Here is a 23,284-nt window from a genome sequence, read left to right as displayed (position 1 = left end):
GTGGTAGAGACATAGAAGGAAAGTTGATGGTTCAGTACAGATTAGATAATGTGTAGTTTAGGAATGAGAAGAGCAGCTGATAAGGAGAGAGTGGAAGGATGTGAGAAAAGGTAAAAATATGTATACACATGTAATGCCTGGTTCATGGGACAATATGGTTGTAATTTAAAACACAATAGGAAAGTTGATAGCTTGTCGTACAACAAACATTTGTTTATCTACGGTTTACCTAAAACTGAGAAGTGTGTGGTTTAGGAGTGAGGAGAGCAGCTGATTAACAGTAAGAACACTGCCTCACTTTGAAAGCCTGGTTCATGGAGTGAAAGGCTGAGGTGGGGGATAAGGGTTTTAGCGGTAAACCTCAGTAGGACATTTGATGGTTATAGTACAGCAGACATTTGATTATCTACAGTTTTGTGTATATTTCCCAGGAGTGAGGAGAGCAGCTGATAAACAGAGAGGGTAACAGTAAGAACACTGCGTCACTATGAAAGCCTGGTTCATGGGTTAATGGAGAAAAAGGAGAGGGTGATTCTACGTCTCTATACGCAAAAGGTTGTCATTGAGTCTGACCACAGTCAAATTATACTGACCCGTTCTCACGTTCACGAGAGAGTGTTTTAAAAATAAACAGGCCTAAAGTGATCCTGTCAATACACAGTTCATGTCAGGAGAAGTTTGTTATTGTAGTTTTTCTAAGTAGTAGTATTTAATTCATTAATTACACAGTATTTACAGGAGAAACACCCAAAACATTATGAGTACTTTTCCAAAGTGTATCGTCCATAATGCATCCAAATACTTTACAATACTAACATTACATTTGGTTTTGCTCTTTCCAAAACGACCTAAAATATATCCTTTAGCTTCAAGTAAGCCATATTATTTTATGCCATGGTCGATACGTCTCAATTTACCCAAACATTTTAAGTACTACAACTTCGTGTGTCAGATGTAATGGTACAGAAATACTTCAGAATACTGTGTTCCTATGTAAAGCAGTGGCTAGTATCATGATGGGATGTTTTTATGTTAAATCCAAACCGTTTTCTTTTCCTTGCAGTGGAGAACCTTTTCTAAAAATACTCTATTTATTTTTCCCTTGGCGAATTTGAGTAAGTCACTCATGCTTTTATCTTTGCTCCCTGGGAACTATGTGTACTCTGGCATCAGTCAGAAGGCCAACTTACAAAAAAATGCTTCAGCTAAGATCCTCAAGACAAAATCATATCAACATTTTAAACCTTTCTAACAGAGTCCAGTTGGTTTCTCAGGTGACTTTAGTAGCAGAGGCTCTGTAGGAATGTCAGCTGGTCAGTCTCAACAACAATTGGGTTGATTAGAAGCACACTGATGCATTTCATACCGTTAGCGACGGCTCTGTTTAATTTAAGTGAACCAGGAGCTGAGTCAGCAGCGCAGCACTCTCACTAATGCATCAAATATATCGGTCATTATAAAGACCGACTGATATGAAATATAGGGCGTTATATATGTGAGAAAGGGATTTAAGGTGCATTCAATTTTGTTTCATTGCAAACACATATGTTATTCTGGTTATTACTATGCAAAACGTATATAGAATTAGACTTAATAAGGTCAGAACATGCACTGTATTGCATAGTTTTACATGTAATAAGAAAAACGAATACATATTGTGTGTCATTACGGTTTGAGGACATGGACTGAATTCCAGTTTAAACTACCTTCAGCTATTTGGAAGTCAAACTTAAATAACAGATTCAGAAATCACATCAACTTCAAACCTAAAAATAGCCAAATAAAAAACAACATATTTCTTAATTTCTCGAGCTCTCTATTGATGCATATTTTTGGTTTATTTGTCCAAGTTTTGAGAATTCCACGAGTGAATCGCTGCCAATTTCATCCGTGGGAATAAAAGCTCCCAATAAATTATGTAAAAAATGTGTAGCACATGAAAAATGCATCCAATGCAACATTGAACAACATTTGCGCTTCGGCAGTTTTTTAAAAACTTTTTTGTGAAAACAAGATGTGCTTGTCGATTTTTATACATTTGTGCATGTATTTTTTTAAGATATGTGATTAATTGTGTGTCCTATTATAGAGTGCCACAGTGACGCGTCCGAAAACCCGGAAGTAAGTTAGCATTTTACCACTTCTGGTTCCTTCGACAAAAAGCAAAGCAATCTCTCCATAGGGTTTTGGAAAATAGCTGGAACTAAGGTCTGTGGTTGAGACAAATTGAAGAGACAGGTCACGTTTTGTTCTACGACATTAAATCCATCAGCAGTGACCCCACTGGTGATTTCTGAAGAGTTCACGTGTCTGAAAAACGATGGTTGTTAACAAGTGGCTGAATAGGACGACAGAAGTTATCGAGGCCGTTGTACGTCATTACACCGAACACGTAAACACTCCTCTAAGTTTGTTTTCCCCTCTTCTGCTTGAAAGCAAGTCCCTGCCTCCTGCAAGCTGTTCAAACAAACGCTTCAACTCGTACCATTTAGAATCTGTAGTTTTTAATATGGATCTTAAATTGGCGTGACGTCGAAGCAGCGACCCTGCTGTAGTTCCTTTATAGCATAACGTTAGCATTTAGCTTCTGGCGACTAGATTTATGATTAGAAAATGATAAAAGTAGGGTAGACACGTGGAGATTATCCGGCTGAACAGAACGTGATCATCTCTTAAATGTGTCTCAACCACAGACCTTATTTCCAGCTATTTTCCAAAATCCTATGGAGAAATTGCGTTTTTGTCGAAGGAACCGGAAGGAGTTCACTTCCGGGTTTTAGGACGCGTCACTGTGGCACTCTATTGTTAAATGTTGTTGTGTGAGTTGATTTATTTGGACTTTTTCATTATTTGTTTACCTTTTTGTAAAGCGTCTGAGCACCTGTAAAAGCACTTGCTAAATAAAATGTATCATTAATATTTTTTCCCAACACAAATCAATGACCAATCGTGTTGATTCAGTCAACATTTGAGGTAATAACAAATAAACTCTTTTGGTAAAAGGTTGTCATACAACTAAACTGCAATATATATAGTAAGAGCGGCTCAGTGAATAAATTGCACAAATCAATTCTAAAAAACAATAAACAAGTGTTTGGATTAAATTGAGGACGTGTTCCCTCTGTGCTGGAAACACTTCACTACTGTATCTTTGTGCTTCCTTTTGATTTTGACAGAGAAACAATTACAGTATAAATCAAGAGCAGATTGAATACTATAAATCCAGGACAGTAATTTCCCTTCAGCTCGTGTTTCTCCCTCTCTGCTGTAAATCTCCTTTCATATTTAACTGTTGTGCTCTCTGCCTCATCCTCGCTTTCTTTACAATGACTTTGAGATGTTACAGAGATGTTATGGCTAAAGCTGTTGGTTATTATCTTGTTTTTAAATATCTGTTTTCTCCCTCTTTCCGCAGGTCAGAGACGGTGTCTTTTGTTGCAGACCTGCTGAAAAACCCTTGTGCCATCTCCAAATCATGAGGAATATTCATTTTGTGTGACAGACAATCGCCAAACATCCTTTTTCTTTTTTGAAATCCAACGTGACGAACTCAACGTTTGGAGCTCCTCAGCAATAATCAGGACAGCTTCTGGCTGCAGATAAACACTTGAAAAACCCTGTTTGATTGAACATTTTTTTCATTTCCCGCCTCCTCCACTGCTCCTATTGCCTGGGGTAATTTGAGCTCTCCAACTGTGGCCTTGCAAGGTGATTTTTTTCTTTTTTAAAAGGCGGAGATGACATCCCAAAATCTTTTCGTCTCAGCCTCGATACACAACTTGACCGAAGGATAACCGTCAGTCCTCTCAGGGACACTTTTGGACCGACACACTTTCAGACACAGAGCCTCGGAGGCAGGCAGGATGGGGGACAGCTGGGTGTGTCTGAGCCCAGCCGAGTTCACCCAGCTGCAGAAATACAGCGAGTGTGAGTGTACACACACACACACACACATGTCTCCCACACACGCACATGTCTCCCACACACAAAAGAACAAAAACAACTGTGTTTGAGTGGGTACATGGGTGTGGGTGTGCATATGGGTGTGTGCATATGGGTGTGCATATGGGTGTGTGGGTGTGTGTGTGTGTGTGTGTGTGGGTACATGGGTGTGTACATATGTGTGTGTCCAAAGAACAAATAATGTGGTTTTCATGCTATAGCCCGCCGTGTGCTTCATGCAAATCAAATTCAAAATAGTGGTTTAAGTAGGTTTGCAGATCAGGAAGCCACAAAAGTCACTAATAACATCTATAAATCACACTAATATTAATATATATATGTAAGGCATACTTTAAGGCACGTTTGCCTTTTTTTATTTATACTATATGTTTGAAGATGTTTCTTCATTTTCATGTTTTCTGGCACATTTGTGTTTTTATATTTGCATTGTTTTTTAAACTGTAACGCGTTTCTCCTTAGGTGTGTTTTGCCGTTGTAATGCATTTGCAAATATCGGCTACCGTATGTATTGATAAACTATTACAAAAATAGAATAAAATAAGGTTTATTTAGGTTGGATAAAAAAGTCCCTTTACCTCCAAGTCAGTTCAATAAAAAAAAGTTATATTTCACTTTTTTCTCACTTTCCTAATTATTTTATGTTTGCAGTTGTTCTCATTAAAGCAAAGGGATAAAAGGAAATAATCTTTCTTTAATTTTAATCCCTTTTCTAACCGTATCATTTACTTCATGAGTGACATTAGTTTACTCTCCGTAGTTTGTATTGTAAACAACATTGCAGCAGGACTTCAGCCGTCTGTTTGGTGTCATTATTCTTCCATGTTTGTTTTTCTTTCACAATGACACTCATTAGCCTGCAGGATGAGCTTTGTGGTTCCCTACCCTCTCTAATATTTGTTAGTCAAAAGAGCATCTGTCATCTGTGCCATGGAGATGAATAGAGTCTGACACGCAACCTATCCTGCAGAGTGATTACACAATCATGCATAAATCATAGACCTGAACGAGGTGTGACAGTCAGGCTGTGATTGATTGGAGAGTGTGTGTTTGGGCACACTAATGTAAGAATCTATATTTTGTCTCACTTTTATGCACGTACTGTAGGAGAAGGATGTTGTACCCGGTCCACAACTTCTTAGAGCTTGAAGGACGCCTTTATTTCTTTATTGTTACAGTAATTTTAAAATACAAATTCAGTCATATTGTTTATTTGTATGGGTTGAGAATCAGCCCCACGTGTTTGACTCAGATGAAGAGTGTTGCGCAGCATGGTTAGTAGCTTGTGGGCTTCATTAGGCTAGTGGCTGACAAAGCATTAGTGGGATCTTTTGGTTGGATGTTCCGGTTTGAATTCAACTAAATTCAAAGACTTCCCACTGTCCCGTTTGCTGTCAAAACTTTTTAACTAAATGGACATTTCAAGTGTGTTTTTCTGGCGTTGTTTCCCTGTTGCTATATATTGGGGTTTTGCATATTAATAATACATGACACTTTTATATAGCGCTTTTCAAAAAATGTAAAGACGCTTGATTGGCTATTAGACACTGATTGGCTGTTTGAAATGTGTGACGTACATCATCTAATGTATCTTGCACAGAGTACAGTTGAATCTCAGACTTTTGAGAAGTGCACACATTTAGAAAAGGAATGTGAAAACACTTCTTTAGTATTTGAAACTATGAACCCATTCATTTTTTATAGTCAAGGTCAGACGATGTAGGGGACATCAATGTTTAAAATAATCACATTTCTGAGTGTACAGGATCTTCAAAGTGTGCATGCGTGAAAGGTCCCCTATTATACTGTTTTTCATCAATATGTTATAGCTCTCAGATTTATACAGAACCTGTCTCTGATTGGCTGAATCAGATCATTGCAGTATCCCATAATCCCCTCTGTTTCAGCCCTGTTTCCAAAGAGCTGATTCTCTGTCTGTTACTTCAGATGAAAATAAGGAGCCCCTCCCCACACCCCTCTGAGAGAGATTTGGTTACAAAGAACTCAATGGTGCTCTAGGAGGAGATTCAGGTGATAAGGGGTGGGGGGGTTTCCTTGGTTGCTGATTGGCTAATGGTTACTCAAGCCAAAACATCGTTATGACATCATAAAGTGGCCAAAATCTGATCAGCTCATTTTCAGACAGGTTTTTATAGAAGATCGGGACGAAAAGAGAGAGAATCTTTTTTCCTGGAACTTTCAGAGTCTCTTTACACAGAGGGGACACATGTTGATGTAGAAGAGACATGAAAAAGTGGATTTTGAATAATAGGTCCCCTTTAAACTGAACACAAATGAGGACAGCATTTGCTTGAACTGTTTAAACCCTTGTGGAAGCGGACGCTGAAGTGATCTAGTCCTAATCCTCCCTCCTTCTTGCTGCTGTCTCTGTGGTGGAGCACAGTTTTGGTTTATGAGCCGGTTGCAGTGGAGACTATAATTGAAAGGTGATAGATGTGCACACTGGGAAGAACCCTGCTGGCGGGGAAGGTCTGATTTTAACTGATGGTGAGGAGAGACAGGAAGCCCTGCGTATCAGCAGCAGATCAATCAAGGACTTAATGAAGGACACTGGCTGTGTTTCAGCTGCAGACACAAGTATGAGAGGGAGAAACCCTATCCTGCTGAAGAGCCAGGGTCATTAATACGCCATGTAATCAAATACAACTGAAACCATTAGTTCATCAATCCTTCAGAAATCATTTTAGTAATTGATAACCTACCGGTTTTCAAACTATAAGGATGTCATGGTTTTGTTTGTGTTCATATTTTTGTGTTTTGGACGAAAACAAACGTGTATTAACAAAATGATTAATGATGTGATTAGTAGTTGGTAATGGAAATGATGATTGGCTGCAGCTTTAATACAATCAGTTAGAGCTGAAGCAGTCCGTTGATTTATTTATTAGTCGAACAACAGAAATTAATCAGCATTAGTTCAGATAATTGCTTTTTCATTTAAGTTATCTGGCAGAGACGCCAAACAGTTCCAGCTTTGCATGTGCAAGGGTTAGCTTCTTTATTTCAATAATAAAACTAGTTGGAGATAAAACAACTACTGTCAAGATGTCAGATTGGACTTTGGAAACATTCTGTATTACATTTTACGCTATAGTTTTTTACTTTTAATGGACAAAATTATAAAAAAGTGACATTTAAAGTGAATTTTTTTTGCAGCCTTTAAATAAACTAAAAACCTCAGTTTCTCACTGGCTGAAGCTGTGATTTTAAAAGCAAGATATTCCTGATTGTGTGACTTTATGTGTTAAGCAGCTATTCATGTCCATATACCAACGTATTTGAGTTTAATTTCCTCGGGAAACAGTGAAAAATACATAATTTTCCAGTCATTAAAATATCGGTTAAAAGGGACACATTCTGCTCATTATCAGGTTCATATCAGTATGTAGTGTCTCTACTTTAAAGAGTCCTCTCCTGCTGATGTTCAGGTGTATATCAGTATGTAGTGTCTCTACTTTAAAGAGTCCTCTCCTGCTGATGTTCAGGTGTATATCAGTATGTAGTGTCTCTACTGGGACATGTCTCAATGCTTTAATGTTCAAAAAGCTCTTTATCTTTCTCATACTGCCTGTGCTGCAGCACCTCTTTTCACCCTCTGTCTGAAACCAGAGCTCAGTTTGCTCTGATTGGTTAGCTGGCCGGCTCTGTTGTGAATGTTCAACCGCTAAGAGATGTCCCGCCCCTTATGACGCTTTTCCACTGCAGGACCTAGCACGGCTCAGTACGGTATGGTTAGGCCTTGGTAGATACCAGGCTAACTTTATGCTGCGTTTCCATTACAGTTTAGGAACTGGGGTAGTGAGTGTGGACGGAGCATATACGTTAGCTTAGCCTGATCAATCCGAACTCCATTCAGAAAACAGGCATTTTAAAAGGTTTTTCGCCTGCCGTCTCGTCTGCAGACCGGTATCAGTATGTTGTTACTTCGGCATAATTTTGAAACGTGTATTACAATTAAATCACGGTAACATATGTTCATTTTGTTGTCGTTGTAGCCCCCTTGCCAGCGATTCTCTCTGACCATTCAGCAGTCGAGAGTGTTTATGTCCCTAGTTTAGCATATTCAGCCCGGTTGTTGGCCCGGTAAGAACCTCGATTTTGGAGGGCCAGAAAAAAGGTGAAAAAGTAGCCATGAGCCGGCACTACCCCTAGTTAAACCTCAAACCGTGCTGCAGTGGAAAAGTGCCACAAGTCTATCCCCTACAATGTGTTAGAGAGCCAATAGAAGCGCAAGTGTAACATAGTGATCTATATGTTCAGAATGTTACTCTTTATAGACCATTCACAAAAACACACTACAGAAAAGAAACTCTAAAAAGCACAATGCGGCCCAATTGAATGCATTGAGGTTCATGCTCTTCTTGCTCCAGATCAATAACCCCTCTGGCAGCAGCTTGTGTTCTCTGATCACATGTCTCTCATCTTACCTGTCCTCCCCTCTGTCTCGCTGCATACTGTATCTAATGCACGACAGAAATAGGGAAGCATTACCGGCTGCAAATCTGCCGAGCACTAGAAATAATGAAGTGTCGTCAGTAGTTGATTATGAGAGCTTATATGATTGGTGAGCGTGTGCATAATGTTGGAGTAGCGGGGGTCTGTGCATGCATACGGAGACATTTGTCCCCAGAAATTGTTCAACAGATGATCGTAGGAGGAGGTCAGTTAGTGTTCTGGATCAGGGGGGGCTCTGTGACGTGTGTGTGTGTGTCAGTGTGTGTGAGATAGCATCTAAAAGTGAGAAAGACGCCATGTCCCCTTTTACTTTCCACCACCGGGTGACTCAGCCCCTCTGATGCTGCAGTTTCTGGTGCAGATGAATATTTACCAGGACATTTTATAATGAAATGCTGCATATTAATTCAGTTTTGAGAAAAGTGTTTTATCCAAAGGAGCATTCCCTCTAAGAGATATGATTTATAAAGACGGTTTCTTTTCTGAAAAAATGCTCTGCTGTGTAGTCGCATGGTTTTCAGAAGTGTATTAAAGGAAACGCACAAAATGGAATGACACAATTCTGCTTTTTCTCCTCCTCAGACTCCACTAAGAAGCTGAAGGATATGCTGGAGGAGTTTCACGGGGAAGGAGTTCTGTCCAAATACAACCCAGAGCAGGTGTGTTTATAACCTTCTCCATTATCCTGCATCCACTTTATCTTCACTTGATATTCTGCCCACACAAACACATGGTGTGACGCCATCAGGTGCTTCTTTGGTTTCCCTGATTCAGAGTCATCTCAGCAGAAAGCTCAGTCCTTTTGTCCCCTTTTTAGAAAAGGGCCCCTGACTATAGACTGAATTTATGTTTAAGATCCCATGTCCTGGCCATTTCTACTGATCCTAATTCCATTGTTGAGGTCTACTAAAATAGATTTATATTTTGCAATTTTCCAAACTCACATTGGTTTCTCATACAGCATCTCTGTATAGTATGTGTATTCACTCTCTGTCCTAAACGGCTTGTTGGAGCTCCTTCCCCCCCTCTCCCTACGAGCCCAGTGGCTGTCTGCGAGACAGCGAAACCCAGCACGAAACCAGCCCGAGCGCACACACACACACACACACACACACACACACACACACACACACACACACACAGCCTGGCTGGGAGTTTGTGTGTGTGCTAACACAGCCTCGCCGCGTCCCGCCTTCTAAAAAACAATGGAAAAAGAGAAATCTCCAACGAGGTGTTCTGGGGCAGAGTTAGAGTTTTACTCCCTACAGGGTGTACTTTGAGGGGTTTGACTCTGCAGACCGTTTACATGCAGAAAAACCTTCATGACACACAACGGGACGGGTGATAACCAGAAAAGCATGACATGGGCCCTTTAATACAGCGGTCTGGACTTGTGACGATGTTACCAATAGACTTTATTCCGTTTTTACTGTCATCTCTGTTCACATTACACACTTATCTTTCTAGATAAATGTTTTGCTTTACTTGCTGCGCATTAAAACAAAATACAAGTTAACATATTTTCATTTGCTTTGATTACGTGTCACAATTTGAAATGCCTGAAATACATGTTGTATGAAGATGTATTAACTTAACTTACTCACTTCTTTCTTTGTTTTGTCTCATCTTACAAAACATTTTTACGAACGTCAGTGTGAAGAAAATCTATTGATTGATGGCTTTGCAGAGAGCATAGATAAAGACTTTAGTCCCGAAATATAAATATAGTATGCACTTAATCTGATATTGATTTTTTTTTTTAGGACTCAAATAAATAATGTTGCCTCTCCCTTCCAGAGCAGTTCATCACCAAGCTTCGTCTCTGTTACTCCTTTCTCAGAACTGGAGACGTGTCGAATGCCATCTACTCTAGATAATAAATAATACACCAAACTATGTTGTGATTGATCAACCGCTTACAGATGTCCCGTCCCTTAGCCTATCCCGTACTATGAGTTGGAGTGATAGCCAATAGAAGCACAAGCAGTGGCGGTTCTACATCAATTTGACTGGGGGGGGCCCAGTTACTTTCTGAGGGGCACAATAAATGCAGGACGAAAAAGACAAAGACAGTATGAAGTAATTGCGCATAAGAAAACAACGTAATACAGTTATTGGTCCACATATTTATTTCAGATACTTAAAGTTGCAGTTTTTACGCTCTAATGGGTCCGACTAGAATGACAAATAACGTTGGTTCCGCCTATCACGTGAGCCAAGAAATCGTTTAATCATAAACTTTTTATTTTCAGGGGGGGCCACAGTCAGTGTTACGGGGGCACTGGCCTCGCCCTGGCCTCGCCCTAGAACCGCCCCTGAGCACAAGTATTACAAAGTGATGTCATTATGTTCCAGAAGTAAACAAAGGAGTCCAAAGGAGCGTTTCAGGGAGAGGGGAAGGTATTGTAGCCTCTCTGCAGACCGTGTACATACACAACAACCGAGTATATAACACACTACAGGAAAGAGAAAGCACCCCAAAAGCACAATAGGGCCTCTTTAAAGATAGTGACCTCCATCTTCTTCCATGCCAATAAGCTTCCTCTGTTTTTTTGATCACGACTAACAGCCCGGCTGGACTTTGGGCGCCATATAAATCAGATTTAATGTTCGTGTGTGTGTGTGTGTGTGTGTGTGTGTGTGTGTGTGTGATGACTCAGTCCTTTACGCCAGCTGTAGTGGAATCTACTCAGCCAGCTGGCGACAGAAGGAAACTCTGACCTCTCCTTGGGCTTTCATTTAGTGTATTTTTAGCCCAGGTGTTGCTCTGCTTCACCTGAAGGACATTTGTTGCTGTCAGTCATGTTGTTTCTTTCTCCATTTATCAAATTAGAAAACAGACATCATCTTACCTGATTGATAAGTGACTGAGAGACGCATTACACCCACAGGGTTGACATTTATATAGCTTAACTGGTTTAGCAGCACACTTAATTATGTAACCTAAACACGTCCTACATGATTGTCACACAAGGAAAAAAACTGCCAATGCTTTTAAAAGGTTTCTTTGTGTTTGAATGTGATCTATGATTTGTGGAAGTGTCATAAAGGTTTAATTTAGTGCAGAAATGACCTATGTGTCAACAACATTCAAACAAAACAAATTACAGAGAGAAACTTGAGAGCAAGCAGCTAGAAAGTGTAACTTGTTGAAGTCGTAAAAAAAAAGGGAATTTATCTGTCTTTGCTTTTAAAATAAAAAATAACTATAATGCAGATAAAAACAGTATCTAGGGAAACATCTCATTATACAAGGACACTACAATATATCTGATTAACTATAAAATGTTATGAACAGTGTCTTTTTACAGCAGGTTCAAATGTGACATTAAACACAATCACACGTATATTGCTTTTATTTATGTTTCATTTATTATATGGACTATTAAAATCCTAAAATGTATAAAAGAAAGAGCCCCAAGCTACGTTTTGAACAAAACAAAACTTAGACAAAATAGATTCAATTTATCACACATTTTACTTGACATCTTAAATATTATTCTACCAATTGATGGATGGTTTACACACATTCAATATTTCAAAATACTACATCATTTTCAATTTCTTCCAAAAAAAGGTACCAAATCATAGTATACTGTAAAGAAAAAGACAGAATCAAAACCACATTTCTAGAAACTCACGTGATTGTACAGTAGATGCCGATCAGGGTCCTCAGCATGCAGCAGCCCCTGTAGTCCCTTCTCTCTTTCATGCAAACAAGAAAGTCAATCAAACCCTCCTCACAGGCCAAAAACAAGATGAAATGAACCGTGTAAATGTGTCACAGCGGCCCTCTGGAGATGTTTACAGACAGGCAGCCGCCCACAGGGAACATCATGTGGAGGTAAATAAGACCCCAGGCTTAAGGTGTTTTCCAGCGGGACGGACCTTTCTACAAAAGCATCTGCGTACACTTTCATTCAACGCCAATACATAAAGGTTTTATGATGTCATTTTGAGTATAACTGGAGTAAAGAGACTGTGTTTTCTATGGCATGTGAGCGTACTTATGGGAACCTGCTGTTATGCACACATTATTAAATCCTCGTGGTTTGTTTGGCCAAATAAGGAGAAGAGATGTGAAGATGCCTGGATCAGAGTTGGGTCGACATGGCAGATCAGAAGTGTTCAGTGTGTTCCTCTGTGGTCAAGTTAGAGCGTTAGGAGCATATTTCCACTAAGTCTAGACGTGCAAAAGTCATTTCCTATTAAGGTGTGAACTAAATTTACCCTGAGAGGAAAATGGTGTACTTTGCTCGTATTAAATCCTCATTATGTTTTCTTAGCTTACTTGCATTTATTTGTAGATCTGTTTAAAACCGGAGAGGAATTATTGACCACATACTTGGACTGAACTTGATAAACACTGATAGCTCCGATTTGATGTGGAGCTGAGCTTTGTTAGGCGAATAAACTTCACTTTGTTCTATTTTGGTGTGAACCACATTTTTCCTGGGAGGAAAATGGTTTACTTTGGTCACATTAAACCCTCATTATTGTCTAATTATTTGCAGATCTGAAAGATATTCTTGACGTCATACTGGAATGGATTTGGCAAACATGAATGGCACCGATTTGATCTCGAGCTGAACTACTTTAATAAGCAGATTAATCAACTAGATTATTAACCGCCTGCACCCAGAGAATCTGAAATGGACTATTACGCATGGAGATTACTTTTATTTTTGGTACTTTAAATAGATTTTGAATACTAATAATAATAATAATAATAATAAACGTTATTTGTATAGCACCTTTCATGCACAAAGCAGTGATTTACAGAACAAGAAGAAACAGGGTTCTTACGGTCATTAAAAACCTGGAAAAGTTATTGAAATTCAAAATGCTAATTCCAGGTCCTGGAAAAGTAATGGGAAAAAATATTTTTCCCAATGTTTTGGAAAAGTCATGGAAATGTTACTAAAGTTGCATTAAATATAATTTATATTTTATCTAATCGCCAAAATAGTAATATTATAATGATTATAAATAGATACGAGTGAGAATTGAAAGTTAACCCAAAATGAAAAGCCATATTAAAAAGATAGGTTTTTAATTTGCTTTTAAACATTTCAAGGGATGCATGACTTTTACTTGTAACACAGTATTTTTTACAATTTAGAAATCCTACTTTGATTACAAGATCTACTTTCACCACTTTGCACCCTGACCCTCCCCCTCCACACGGCAGCTAACCTTCTCTTCTTCCCCCTTCCTCACTCCTTCCTCACTCCTCCTCTTCGTCATTGTCCCAACTGTTAAACAGAAGCAAGACGTTCTGAACCAAGTAAGCCTCGGCCGGCGGGCTCTGCATGCTGTGTGGTGTCTGTGTCATCAGACTGCATGCACATTCTGTCCACGAACACAACACCGCTGCAGATGGTCTGTCCCCTGTAAGAGGGCGGAGGTCACGGGGGGGGGTGTTGGGTTTAGATGAGTGCCGCTATGCCCCCGCCACATGGCAGTGGAAGACGGTGGTGTGGCAGGGAGAAGGATAATCAGTGTGAATATGACATGTTGCTTTCTTCTCCATCAGACTGTCATATAAGGTTGTATCTGGACGCAGATTCCATCACCTCCGGTCTGCTGTTCCTAACCATTAAGACAATAATCTGTGGTGGATAAAAAAACCTTTACAGTAGACCTGGGCGATACGAACGGTTATATTTTGGGGTATAGTCGTCATGTAAGAGCAATAACAAAATTGTTTTCGAAAGTATCACTTTTTACGCTAGCCTATAGCTAACGTTAGCCATATGTGTTGGTGCCACTAATAAGTCTTCACCCTCCATTTTTATGATAGTTTGTAAATTGACTAGTACAAAGTGGCCAAAAAACTACTGGCCCATTTGTCTGCGTTTACAGTATAAGCTGAGATTCAGTTAGCGTCAGCAACAACGAGGGCTAAGCTAATCAGTTAGCGTGCTAATTTCAGTCTGTAGCAGAATACATAGCTGCTTTGACATAATGTCAACACTGTAGCATTTCCACTTTATTTTTAAATATTTTAAACCTAAATCCTGGCCATAATCTACCACTGTACTTTTTTAATTCAACATCAAGAAATATTTAACCCTCATGACTTTTTCTGCTATAGGCTATCTCCCAGCCCTACTTTAAAACAATTCTGCTATAAAACCTCATTAATAGCTTCCAACCATATTGTCTTTCACCTGTTCATTTTAAGAAGATGCCGGCATGTCAATCACAGTCCAGGCTGCATACCTTCATTTCAGGGCAGATTTAATCGAAAGGAGGTCCATCGCTTCCTTCATCTCTCTCTTGTTTCCATCCATGGTTGGTGTAAACTTCATTCATTGTCCTTGAGTGTTTTGTTAACGAATACGCTCTTTCCTTCCCCATGCAGCCCATTGATTATGAGGGTTTCCAGCTCTTCATGGCCACATACCTGGAGAACGACATCCCAGAGGAGCTGTGTCAGCACCTCTTCACCTCCTTCAAGAGCAAGACCGGAGGAGGCTCCCCCGATCACTCCCGAGCAGGAACCAGTTTACTGGGTAGGCTGCTTGTATTTGTATACCTAGCGAAGTGCACAACTCTTTTGAAACAAGGTCTGGAAATGGAACACAATCTGACCCTTAAAATCATCCCATCAGATTATATGATTACGGTACATTTGTTTAAGTAATGGAAAGTGTTCAAATTGTATACAAGCAAATCTCAGACACCATACCCAGGACATCTCATGTTGAATACTGAAAAAGTGGGACGCCCTTAATGGATTAGCTGTGGATTACCATCGTAGTTGTTTTTTGGTGTTTCCGAAACACAAAGTCAACGCAGTTTTACACAAAATGTAGGTACTGGGAAATCTCTAATTCTTCAGCTCGTTCTATATGTCTTTTCTATTACAGAAACTTTAAAAAAAAACATAAAGATACCATGAAAAAATGTGTCTCCTCAGAGTCTACAATTCACCCTATTTCTTTGCAGCAAAAACAAACAACCCAAAATCCAAACACACAGACAGGCGTATTCACCCATCACTGTTTGCTTGAGGGTTTCACGCTGAGCAGATCCGAGGTCTTCAGGTGCTGTAGGTCATTTGCACCTCGCTGCAGGTGCAAACTGTGTCCCTCCATCCATCCGTCCATGTGAGTGCTGCGTGGCCCCCGGGGCTTGAAGTCTGCTCCTCTCTGAGAGCAGCTGAGTGGACAGATGGACGGAGGAACTGAGAATCTATTTCTGTGGTGGAGAGCTTGTAAAAGTTAGAGGCAACAAGTGCAGCGAGGCCAAATGTCAGTGCGGCATCATTGGCTGAGTTAGTTTATGATGTCCTTGCTTTCACTTTTTCACTTTTGGCGGCTTTCTAGTTTGTGAGCATTACGAATGATCTGATAAACTCAAAAAATGTCGTCTTTCAGGGGGGTTTTAATCAATGAAAGGTGCCCTGTAGAGTTTCCCTGTGGACATTCAGTTACTAATTATTGTTTGAATTCTTGAGGCATGCCAAATGAATATTCAATACATATTTTTTAGGGCTTCAGATAACATCAGTACAAATTGCCTTTTATAATTGTCCAGCTAAGCTAAGCCCAGCCAACCACCACTCCTCAATATAATCAGATTGGTATCATACATGCCTTCAAAGTAGATGATCCTCTGATGCTGTAATCAAAGTGTTTTGAATATATGTATATTTAAAAACATTATTTATCCTCTGAATAGTTGCTGGTACATTTCCTGTCACCTGACTAATTAGTACATTGACTATTTATTTTAGCAGTTTATTAGAATATAATATAATGTCAGTGGACTCTTAACCGGGTTCCCTGCAGATCCTTAAGTCTTAACATCCATTGAATTAATTTATAAAAAGAATGCCTTCAAATAAACAGTGTTAGATATGCCATGACAAAAGATTAGGAGGAACCTTGTCAACAAATTAAATTCATCTTGAATGGTAATGCCGCTTCTTTTTCTGTAATTTGCTAATTGCTTCCATGGTAATTAACTCAGTGTTTATATAAAGTCACATCTAGAGAACTTAGTATATAATTACATATACCTATATATTCCCATGTATATCCTTTTTTTGATCCTGCAGATAAACAGATGCCGTTATAAGGCTTTGAGTGTGTGTGCAGTGTGTGAATTAGCAATGGCAAAAATAGATCAGTGCTACTTAGAAAGCCAAAGTAAATGCTTAGAGACATGCTTAGTATATAGAGTAACACAGTTCAGTGATTCTGCGGCTGCTTCGGTGTGTTTAGGTTTATTTCTCATTGTGAGTCAGCTGATAGAGCCTGCACTGACACCTGGTGGACATCTTTCAAAAGAAATGGAGTGAAGCAGTGTGGATGGATCTCATTTCTGTACTGAATGAACCCTTTACTATCCTTAGATTTCAGTTTTTAATGTCTGTAGGAATAAACACTTTTGTTAATCACCAGGGCCCAGGAGTTCAAAACTTTTCATCTCAATCAGATCCGATCAGATGTTGAAATCCCATTTCTTGTGATCCAGGATCAGACCACTCAAATTTTGTCCCAGTATTTCAAAGCAATTCAGGATAGGATCACCCCGATCCAGATTCAGACTTTTCAAGATGATTAGATCCTGAATATCAGCGCTTTAATCCTACCGATCTCCAGCTAGTGGATATGAAAAAGAATACAAGGAAGACAAGAGACCACGTTGCAGAGACTTCTATTGTCCGCAATTACTTTTGAAAGGTGATGACAGATGATGGACTTTTCTTTAATCTAAATTACATTTGTGATAATTTCATGAGAATAAACATTTATGTCATCAATATTTGGTTGAAAACTAAATAGGCCACCACAAACGTGACCAAAAAATGAGAAATAAAATTGGTGTATTATTTCAGATAACAAACTTTGCCATCTTATTTATATTTTGAAACATATTTTAAAATAAATTGTACAATACATTTTGCTCTGGTAATCCACTGGAAATCCACCCCTCTGGTGGGATCAGGATAATCCAGTTTTTTGGGATCAAACTGATCCCAATCCTGTGTTGTCGGTTGGAACTACCCGTTTTGAAGATTTCATAATAATGATGCATTTATTTTATGTCGGCGCTTTTCAAGGCTCTCAAGGTTGCCGTACAGACACATAAAAAACAAGATACACAATACATAACACCAGCGTAAGAGACATAAACAAGACAATGCAGTATATCAATCAATCAAATAATCAAATAAATAAAACAGAGGATGTGTGATGGATAATGATCAGGGTGGATATGCGAGTGGGAAGAGATGTGTTTTGAGACGTGATCTGAAGATGGGGAGAGAGTCAGTGTTGCAGATGTCAGATGGGAGAGAGTTCCAGAGGCGGATTAATCCAGATTAACGCTTGGATTTGATTTCTTGATCTGATTGGATATCAAAGTGATCCCAAACCTGTCTTTTGGTTTTGAACTCCCCAACATCCAAATCTGATCCCATCAGATTGGGATTCAAAGTGTTGAACTACTGGGAGTCCAGAAGTCAGATTGAAGACACAAATGCAATATGTTGTTTCCATGCTGCATGAATATCTGTAGAGAATGTTTCATTTGATCTAATGCAATGTTTTCTGTTACCTAACACATACCGAGTGGTGGACAGTAACTAAGCCCAGTAGCCCATGTACATGTGTAAGTAAAGGTACTTATTTTCTGAAGCATTATTTATTTCCTGCTAATTTGTACTTCTACTATACTTCTCAAATTCAGATGTACTTTTTACTCCTCCATTTGACTGCTTTATTTTATATTGCTGATTCAGATTACTTATAATTAACACATCATTGAACTTTATTAATGAAGCAAATTCAAAAGCCACACATCAGTGTATATATAATAAAACATACAGTAGCTTCTCTTTTATAAGATGCACAATTTAAGTGATTAAATCAATATATCCACACTAAAAGATCATATATTTATTGCTACTGTGTTAAAGTAAACATGTAATTGTAGGACTTTAGCGTATACCAGTATTTTTAAACTATGGTATCAGTATCCTGAACTCAATGCGGAGAACAAGTTATCGAGTCTCATTCATTTACATGTTCTTCATTTATTTAACGCAGAGATGTGAGTGTAAATTGCTCACAATATAATGATCAGCATTATTATGTCAACACAACTCATTAACATCATGTTTGTAACTCAACCAATACATTAGAAATGGTTCTCTTGCAACCCTGCATTTCATTAAGTATTGGTAGTAAGTATTTTTCCACCACTGCATACCTCAGAGGCCTCTTTTATGATGCTTAGCTAAAAGGTCTGTTATTCTCATATATATATATATAATCCTGTCTCCCTGATAATTGCCTTGTTGTTTTGAACCCATGTGGTTTCGTAAACAGTGCTTGTCTGTTCTCAGATGCTATGTATAAATATATATGCGGAACATAAAGCAAACTCTTTCTCCACTCGTTCTCGCTGCTGCTGTTTTCCCCCTGCGAACACTGACTGACTGCAGACGCCCGCTCCATTGACGCAGGCATCTCCATTCAGACTGAAGTGGCCTGTGCCCCCATCACAGGTAGCCGTTTCCCCAGAGACCCTCAGCGTAAAGCGGACTGGAATTCTCCTCCTGCTCCCCTCTCTGTGCTCTTGTTGTGCTGATGTGACTCTGATGTGATGTGACTGTTGTTCTGCCTGTGATCAGTGGATGACTTTGTGAATTTGTGTAAAGTTTGAACGCGGTGTTGTATCTGTTTCTTGTACCTCTATGCTGTTGTTGTTGTTGTTGTTGTTGTTGTTGTATTGTAAGGTTTTACATTGTTAATTTGTTGTTGCTCCTTACTGTTAACGAGCTTCCCTCCTCATACAGTAATGTTCAACATTCTGACTAAACCCAATTGTCCTTTACAGAAACGTATTAAAGGGAAGCTTCTGTATCCATCAAAGTGTACGCCGTAAAGGATCTCGGTCTCAATGCGGATGTAGTCTTAAAGTTTTTTTAATGTAAAAAATAATTTTGTCGGAATAGGCTTCCACATTTTCATTTTTTACTGATTGTTAAATATGTAAACCTTTTGTCCGTTTATTGTTACTTCATCCATTTGAGTGAACTGAACATGGTTTTGCTTGGAATTATTAGATTCCGCAAAATATTTGTGAAAAAATTATGAATATAAGAAACCTGACATTAAATTAAAAATAATAATAATCACAGTTCATTTCAAAAAATATATCTGGACCTAAATTATTTTTGTTTCTGCAACCACTTAAATAAACATACTTTTTAATTCAACACACTTTTTTTTCAGTGTAATCTTATCTAATGCTATTTTGCTTTTATTACTTCACCTTCCATGTTAATATCTGGGTCATGTGACCTGCCTCCCATTGGCTATTCCCACTATAGCTGAGGGGGCTAGACCCGTGTTCCACTAACATGTTGTGTTTTTGATGATTTAGCCCAGGGTTGTCAAACTCAAGGCCCGGGGGCCAAAGCCGTCCCGCGACTTCATTTTATGTGGCCCGCAAGAGCTTGCAAAGATTATAATGCGTTAATTATACGATTGCATGCCACTCTACAGAAGCACGTTGCCCATAAACTACATGTCCCACAATGCATCTCGTTTTGTGACATACGCACTGAAGCAATTATTTGCCCTAGACCTTTGCTTTCAAACGTAGTTAATTACAAAGTTATTACCCTATCCAATAATAATCCAATTCAGAGGCAATAATGTAATATAATACATTATTTTATATATATTATATATTTATATAGTTACAACCGGCCCTTTGAGTGCAACCATAATGCTAATGTGGCCCGCGATGAAATTGAGTTTGACACCCCTGATTTAGCCACTAAAACAAAGGATGGAAAGGAGGAAATAATAATTTCCTCATCATTGTTACTTGTTCTTATATATAGGAGTCCTGTTGGATAACATTTATAGATAGATAGATAGATAGATAGATAGATAGATAGTACTTTATTGATCCCAATTTGGGAAATGTTTGCGTTGCAGCAGCATAAAAAACAAGAGAAATTAAGACACTAGAAATAAACAGTCCAAAATATTTCTGAAATATAAATAAAATAGTAAAAAGTAAAAAGATATACATGTGGAAATACACATTGCCAGTAACAAATATAACGCAGGATATTATATTGTACAAGAAATTGATTATTCAATATTAAATAGAATACGAATGTAAAATGTACAGTGTGAGTTTAAGTCCAGTTATTAAGAGAAGCTGTGGAGCAGAGAGCTCTCTTCCGGCCAGAGGTGATTTGTTGTACAGAGTTATTGCCTTGGGCAGGAATGTCTTCCTGTATCTGTCCTTGTGACAGCGTATATTTAACTTATTCTTCTTCCTCCTTTTTCTTCTCCTTCTTCCTCCTCCCCCTCCTCCTCTTTCCTCAGGGATGAATGGTAAGAGCATCCTGTCAGCGATGGGTCGTCACACCCCCGATCACTCTGCAGTGATGACCACAGCGAGCTCCACCTCCCCCTGTTCCTCTCGCTCCTCCTCTCAACGCTCAGGGAAGGGGGCCCAAACACCGGGGGGGCCCCATCGGTCCCCCTGCTCCCAGGTCAGATCCTCAGAGGCCGGCTGCAACGCCCTGACCCCCAACTCTGGTCCCGGCCGGTCCCCTGCCTCCCCCAAACTCTCCCCAGGTGAGCTCAGCGACACTCAGAGCAATTCAATTCAGTTCAAAGGTTTTAATATAAAAAAAAGTAGTACAAAAAGTCTATATACATGTCAATAGAATATGAAATTAAATAATGTAAATTAAGACAATCCATTTCAATTTAAAGAGTATATATTGTACGTTCAGTTACTCATGTCTTTACGCTTTAACAAAACAAAGGTAAGAATGTGAAGAAACATCGGAAAAAATGCAAATATTTCTAATATAAACTGGCTTTTGAAATAAGGTGACGTGAATACTGTCACTTTTAAACACACAACAACAATATTTTTTTATAATTAAATCAATACGAGTATCTTGTCTATAAAGATTGCCAAATATATTTAATATTTGCAACTTTTTGTCATAAATGTTGGACATACTGTATTTGTGATAAACTGAAAAATAAAGTTGTTAAAAAAATAAATAAACCCTGCGTGTTGTTCCTCCACAGAGAGGAGTCGCTCTGAGAAGCATCTGTCGCTGCGGAGGAGCCCGTCGCCCCAGAAGGGAACCCCCCTGCCGGCGCCCCAGGTGGTTTTCCTGAAGGACATCGTCTGTTACCTGTCGCTGCTGGAGAGGGGGACGCCGGAGGACAAGCTGGAGTGTGAGTGACAGGGAGGATGAGTCGTATGTCATGTGTGAACGTGCTCAGGTTGAACCGAGGCTCTCACGTTTCTGTCCCTCCTCAGGGGGTTTACATACTGTGATCACACACAGCGAGTACTCAGATCCTCTATTCAAATATAGAAAATTGTATTAATGTAGAGTCAGTCACAATCAATCTCCGGAGATGAAAGAACTGATGCCAAGAGTTTCCTCCTATTCTCTGAATGGCAAACATTCTGCTGATGTTCAGGTGTATATCAGTATGTAGTGTCTCTACTTTAAAGAGTCCTCTCCTGCTGATGTTCAGGTGTATATCAGTATGTAGTGTCTCTACTTTAAAGAGTCCTCTCCTGCTGATGTTCAGGTGTATATCAGTATGTAGTTTCTCTACTTTAAAGAGTCCTCTCCTGCTGATGTTCAGGTGTATATCAGTATGTAGTGTCTCTACTTTAAAGAGTCCTCTCCTGCTGATGTTCAGGTGTATATCAGTATGTAGTGTCTCTACTTTAAAGAGTCCTCTCCTGCTGATGTTCAGGTGTATATCAGTATGTAGTGTCTCTACTTTAAAGAGTCCTCTCCTGCTGATGTTCAGGTGTATATCAGTATCTAGTGTCTCTACTTTAAAGAGTCCTCTCCTGCTGATGTTCAGGTGTATATCAGTATGTAGTGTCTCTACTTTAAAGAGTCCTCTCCTGCTGATGTTCAGGTGTATATCAGTGTGTAGTGTCTCTACTTTAAAGAGTCCTCTCCTGCTGATGTTCAGGTGTATATCAGTATGTAGTGTCTCTACTTTAAAGAGTCCTCTCCTGCTGATGTTCAGGTGTATATCAGTATCTAGTGTCTCTACTTTAAAGAGTCCTCTCCTGCTGATGTTCAGGTGTATATCAGTATGTAGTGTCTCTACTTTAAAGAGTCCTCTCCTGCTGATGTTCAGGTGTATATCAGTATGTAGTGTCTCTACTTTAAAGAGTCCTCTCCTGCTGATGTTCAGGTGTATATCAGTGTGTAGTGTATCTACTTTAAAGAGTCCTCTCCTGCTGATGTTCAGGTGTATATCAGTATGTACCTCTTTTCACCCTCTGTCTGAAACCAGAGCTCAGCCTGCTCTGATTGGTAAAGTAATGTCACTACAGAATATTCAAGTAGTAAAAAAAGGAGGTGTTGTCGGCAGTGTGGGAGAGAAACTCCCTCTGGATGTATCCACATGCACAGAAACCTACAACACACTGCAGGAGAGGGACAATAAGCCTCTTTCAGGTCTCAGGCTCTGCTGACTACCCGACGCTGCTGCTCTTCACCCTGCAGCCATCAGAGGAACAAATGTTAGCGGGTAATTATCCGAGAAATCATGAGATCTTCTCTCCTCTCCCTCTAGTCATGTTCAGGCTGTACGACACAGACGGCAACGGGGTGCTGGACAGCTCGGTGAGTTCCTCTTCTTGGTTTTGTTTCTCACCCTCTCATCTTTCTGTCTCCCCCCCTCCTCCCCCCTCGGTCTCTCTCTTTGCCCTTTGCACACTGCAGGTCTAAGAATAAACACCTGAACACAGCGACAGTGTTTACATGAGATCTCCTCCGTTTATTATGAGCTGCAGTGATCAC

General features: G+C 39.4%; 1 protein-coding gene across 1 annotated transcript in view; it reads left to right on the top strand.

Annotated features, from left to right (window-relative positions):
- The window catches only part of dgkg (diacylglycerol kinase, gamma), a 152,555-nt gene that overhangs the window by 40,161 nt on the left and 89,110 nt on the right, over positions 1-23,284 (top strand). The window contains exons 2-10 of the mRNA XM_079665825.1: positions 3,416-3,927; positions 9,019-9,095; positions 13,703-13,723; positions 14,804-14,954; positions 18,899-18,961; positions 20,805-21,059; positions 21,528-21,680; positions 23,058-23,107; positions 23,233-23,276. Of these exons, the coding sequence (XP_079521951.1) occupies positions 3,864-3,927; positions 9,019-9,095; positions 13,703-13,723; positions 14,804-14,954; positions 18,899-18,961; positions 20,805-21,059; positions 21,528-21,680; positions 23,058-23,107; positions 23,233-23,276 (878 nt within the window). The 5' untranslated portion in view covers positions 3,416-3,863. The remainder of the gene's footprint in view (positions 1-3,415; positions 3,928-9,018; positions 9,096-13,702; positions 13,724-14,803; positions 14,955-18,898; positions 18,962-20,804; positions 21,060-21,527; positions 21,681-23,057; positions 23,108-23,232; positions 23,277-23,284) is intronic.

Source organism: Notothenia rossii (genome assembly GCF_949606895.1).
Source record: "Notothenia rossii genome assembly, chromosome: 2".
In the NCBI taxonomy this organism is placed as follows: Eukaryota; Metazoa; Chordata; class Actinopteri; order Perciformes; family Nototheniidae; genus Notothenia; species Notothenia rossii.
This window is presented reverse-complemented; position numbering and strand designations above follow the sequence as displayed.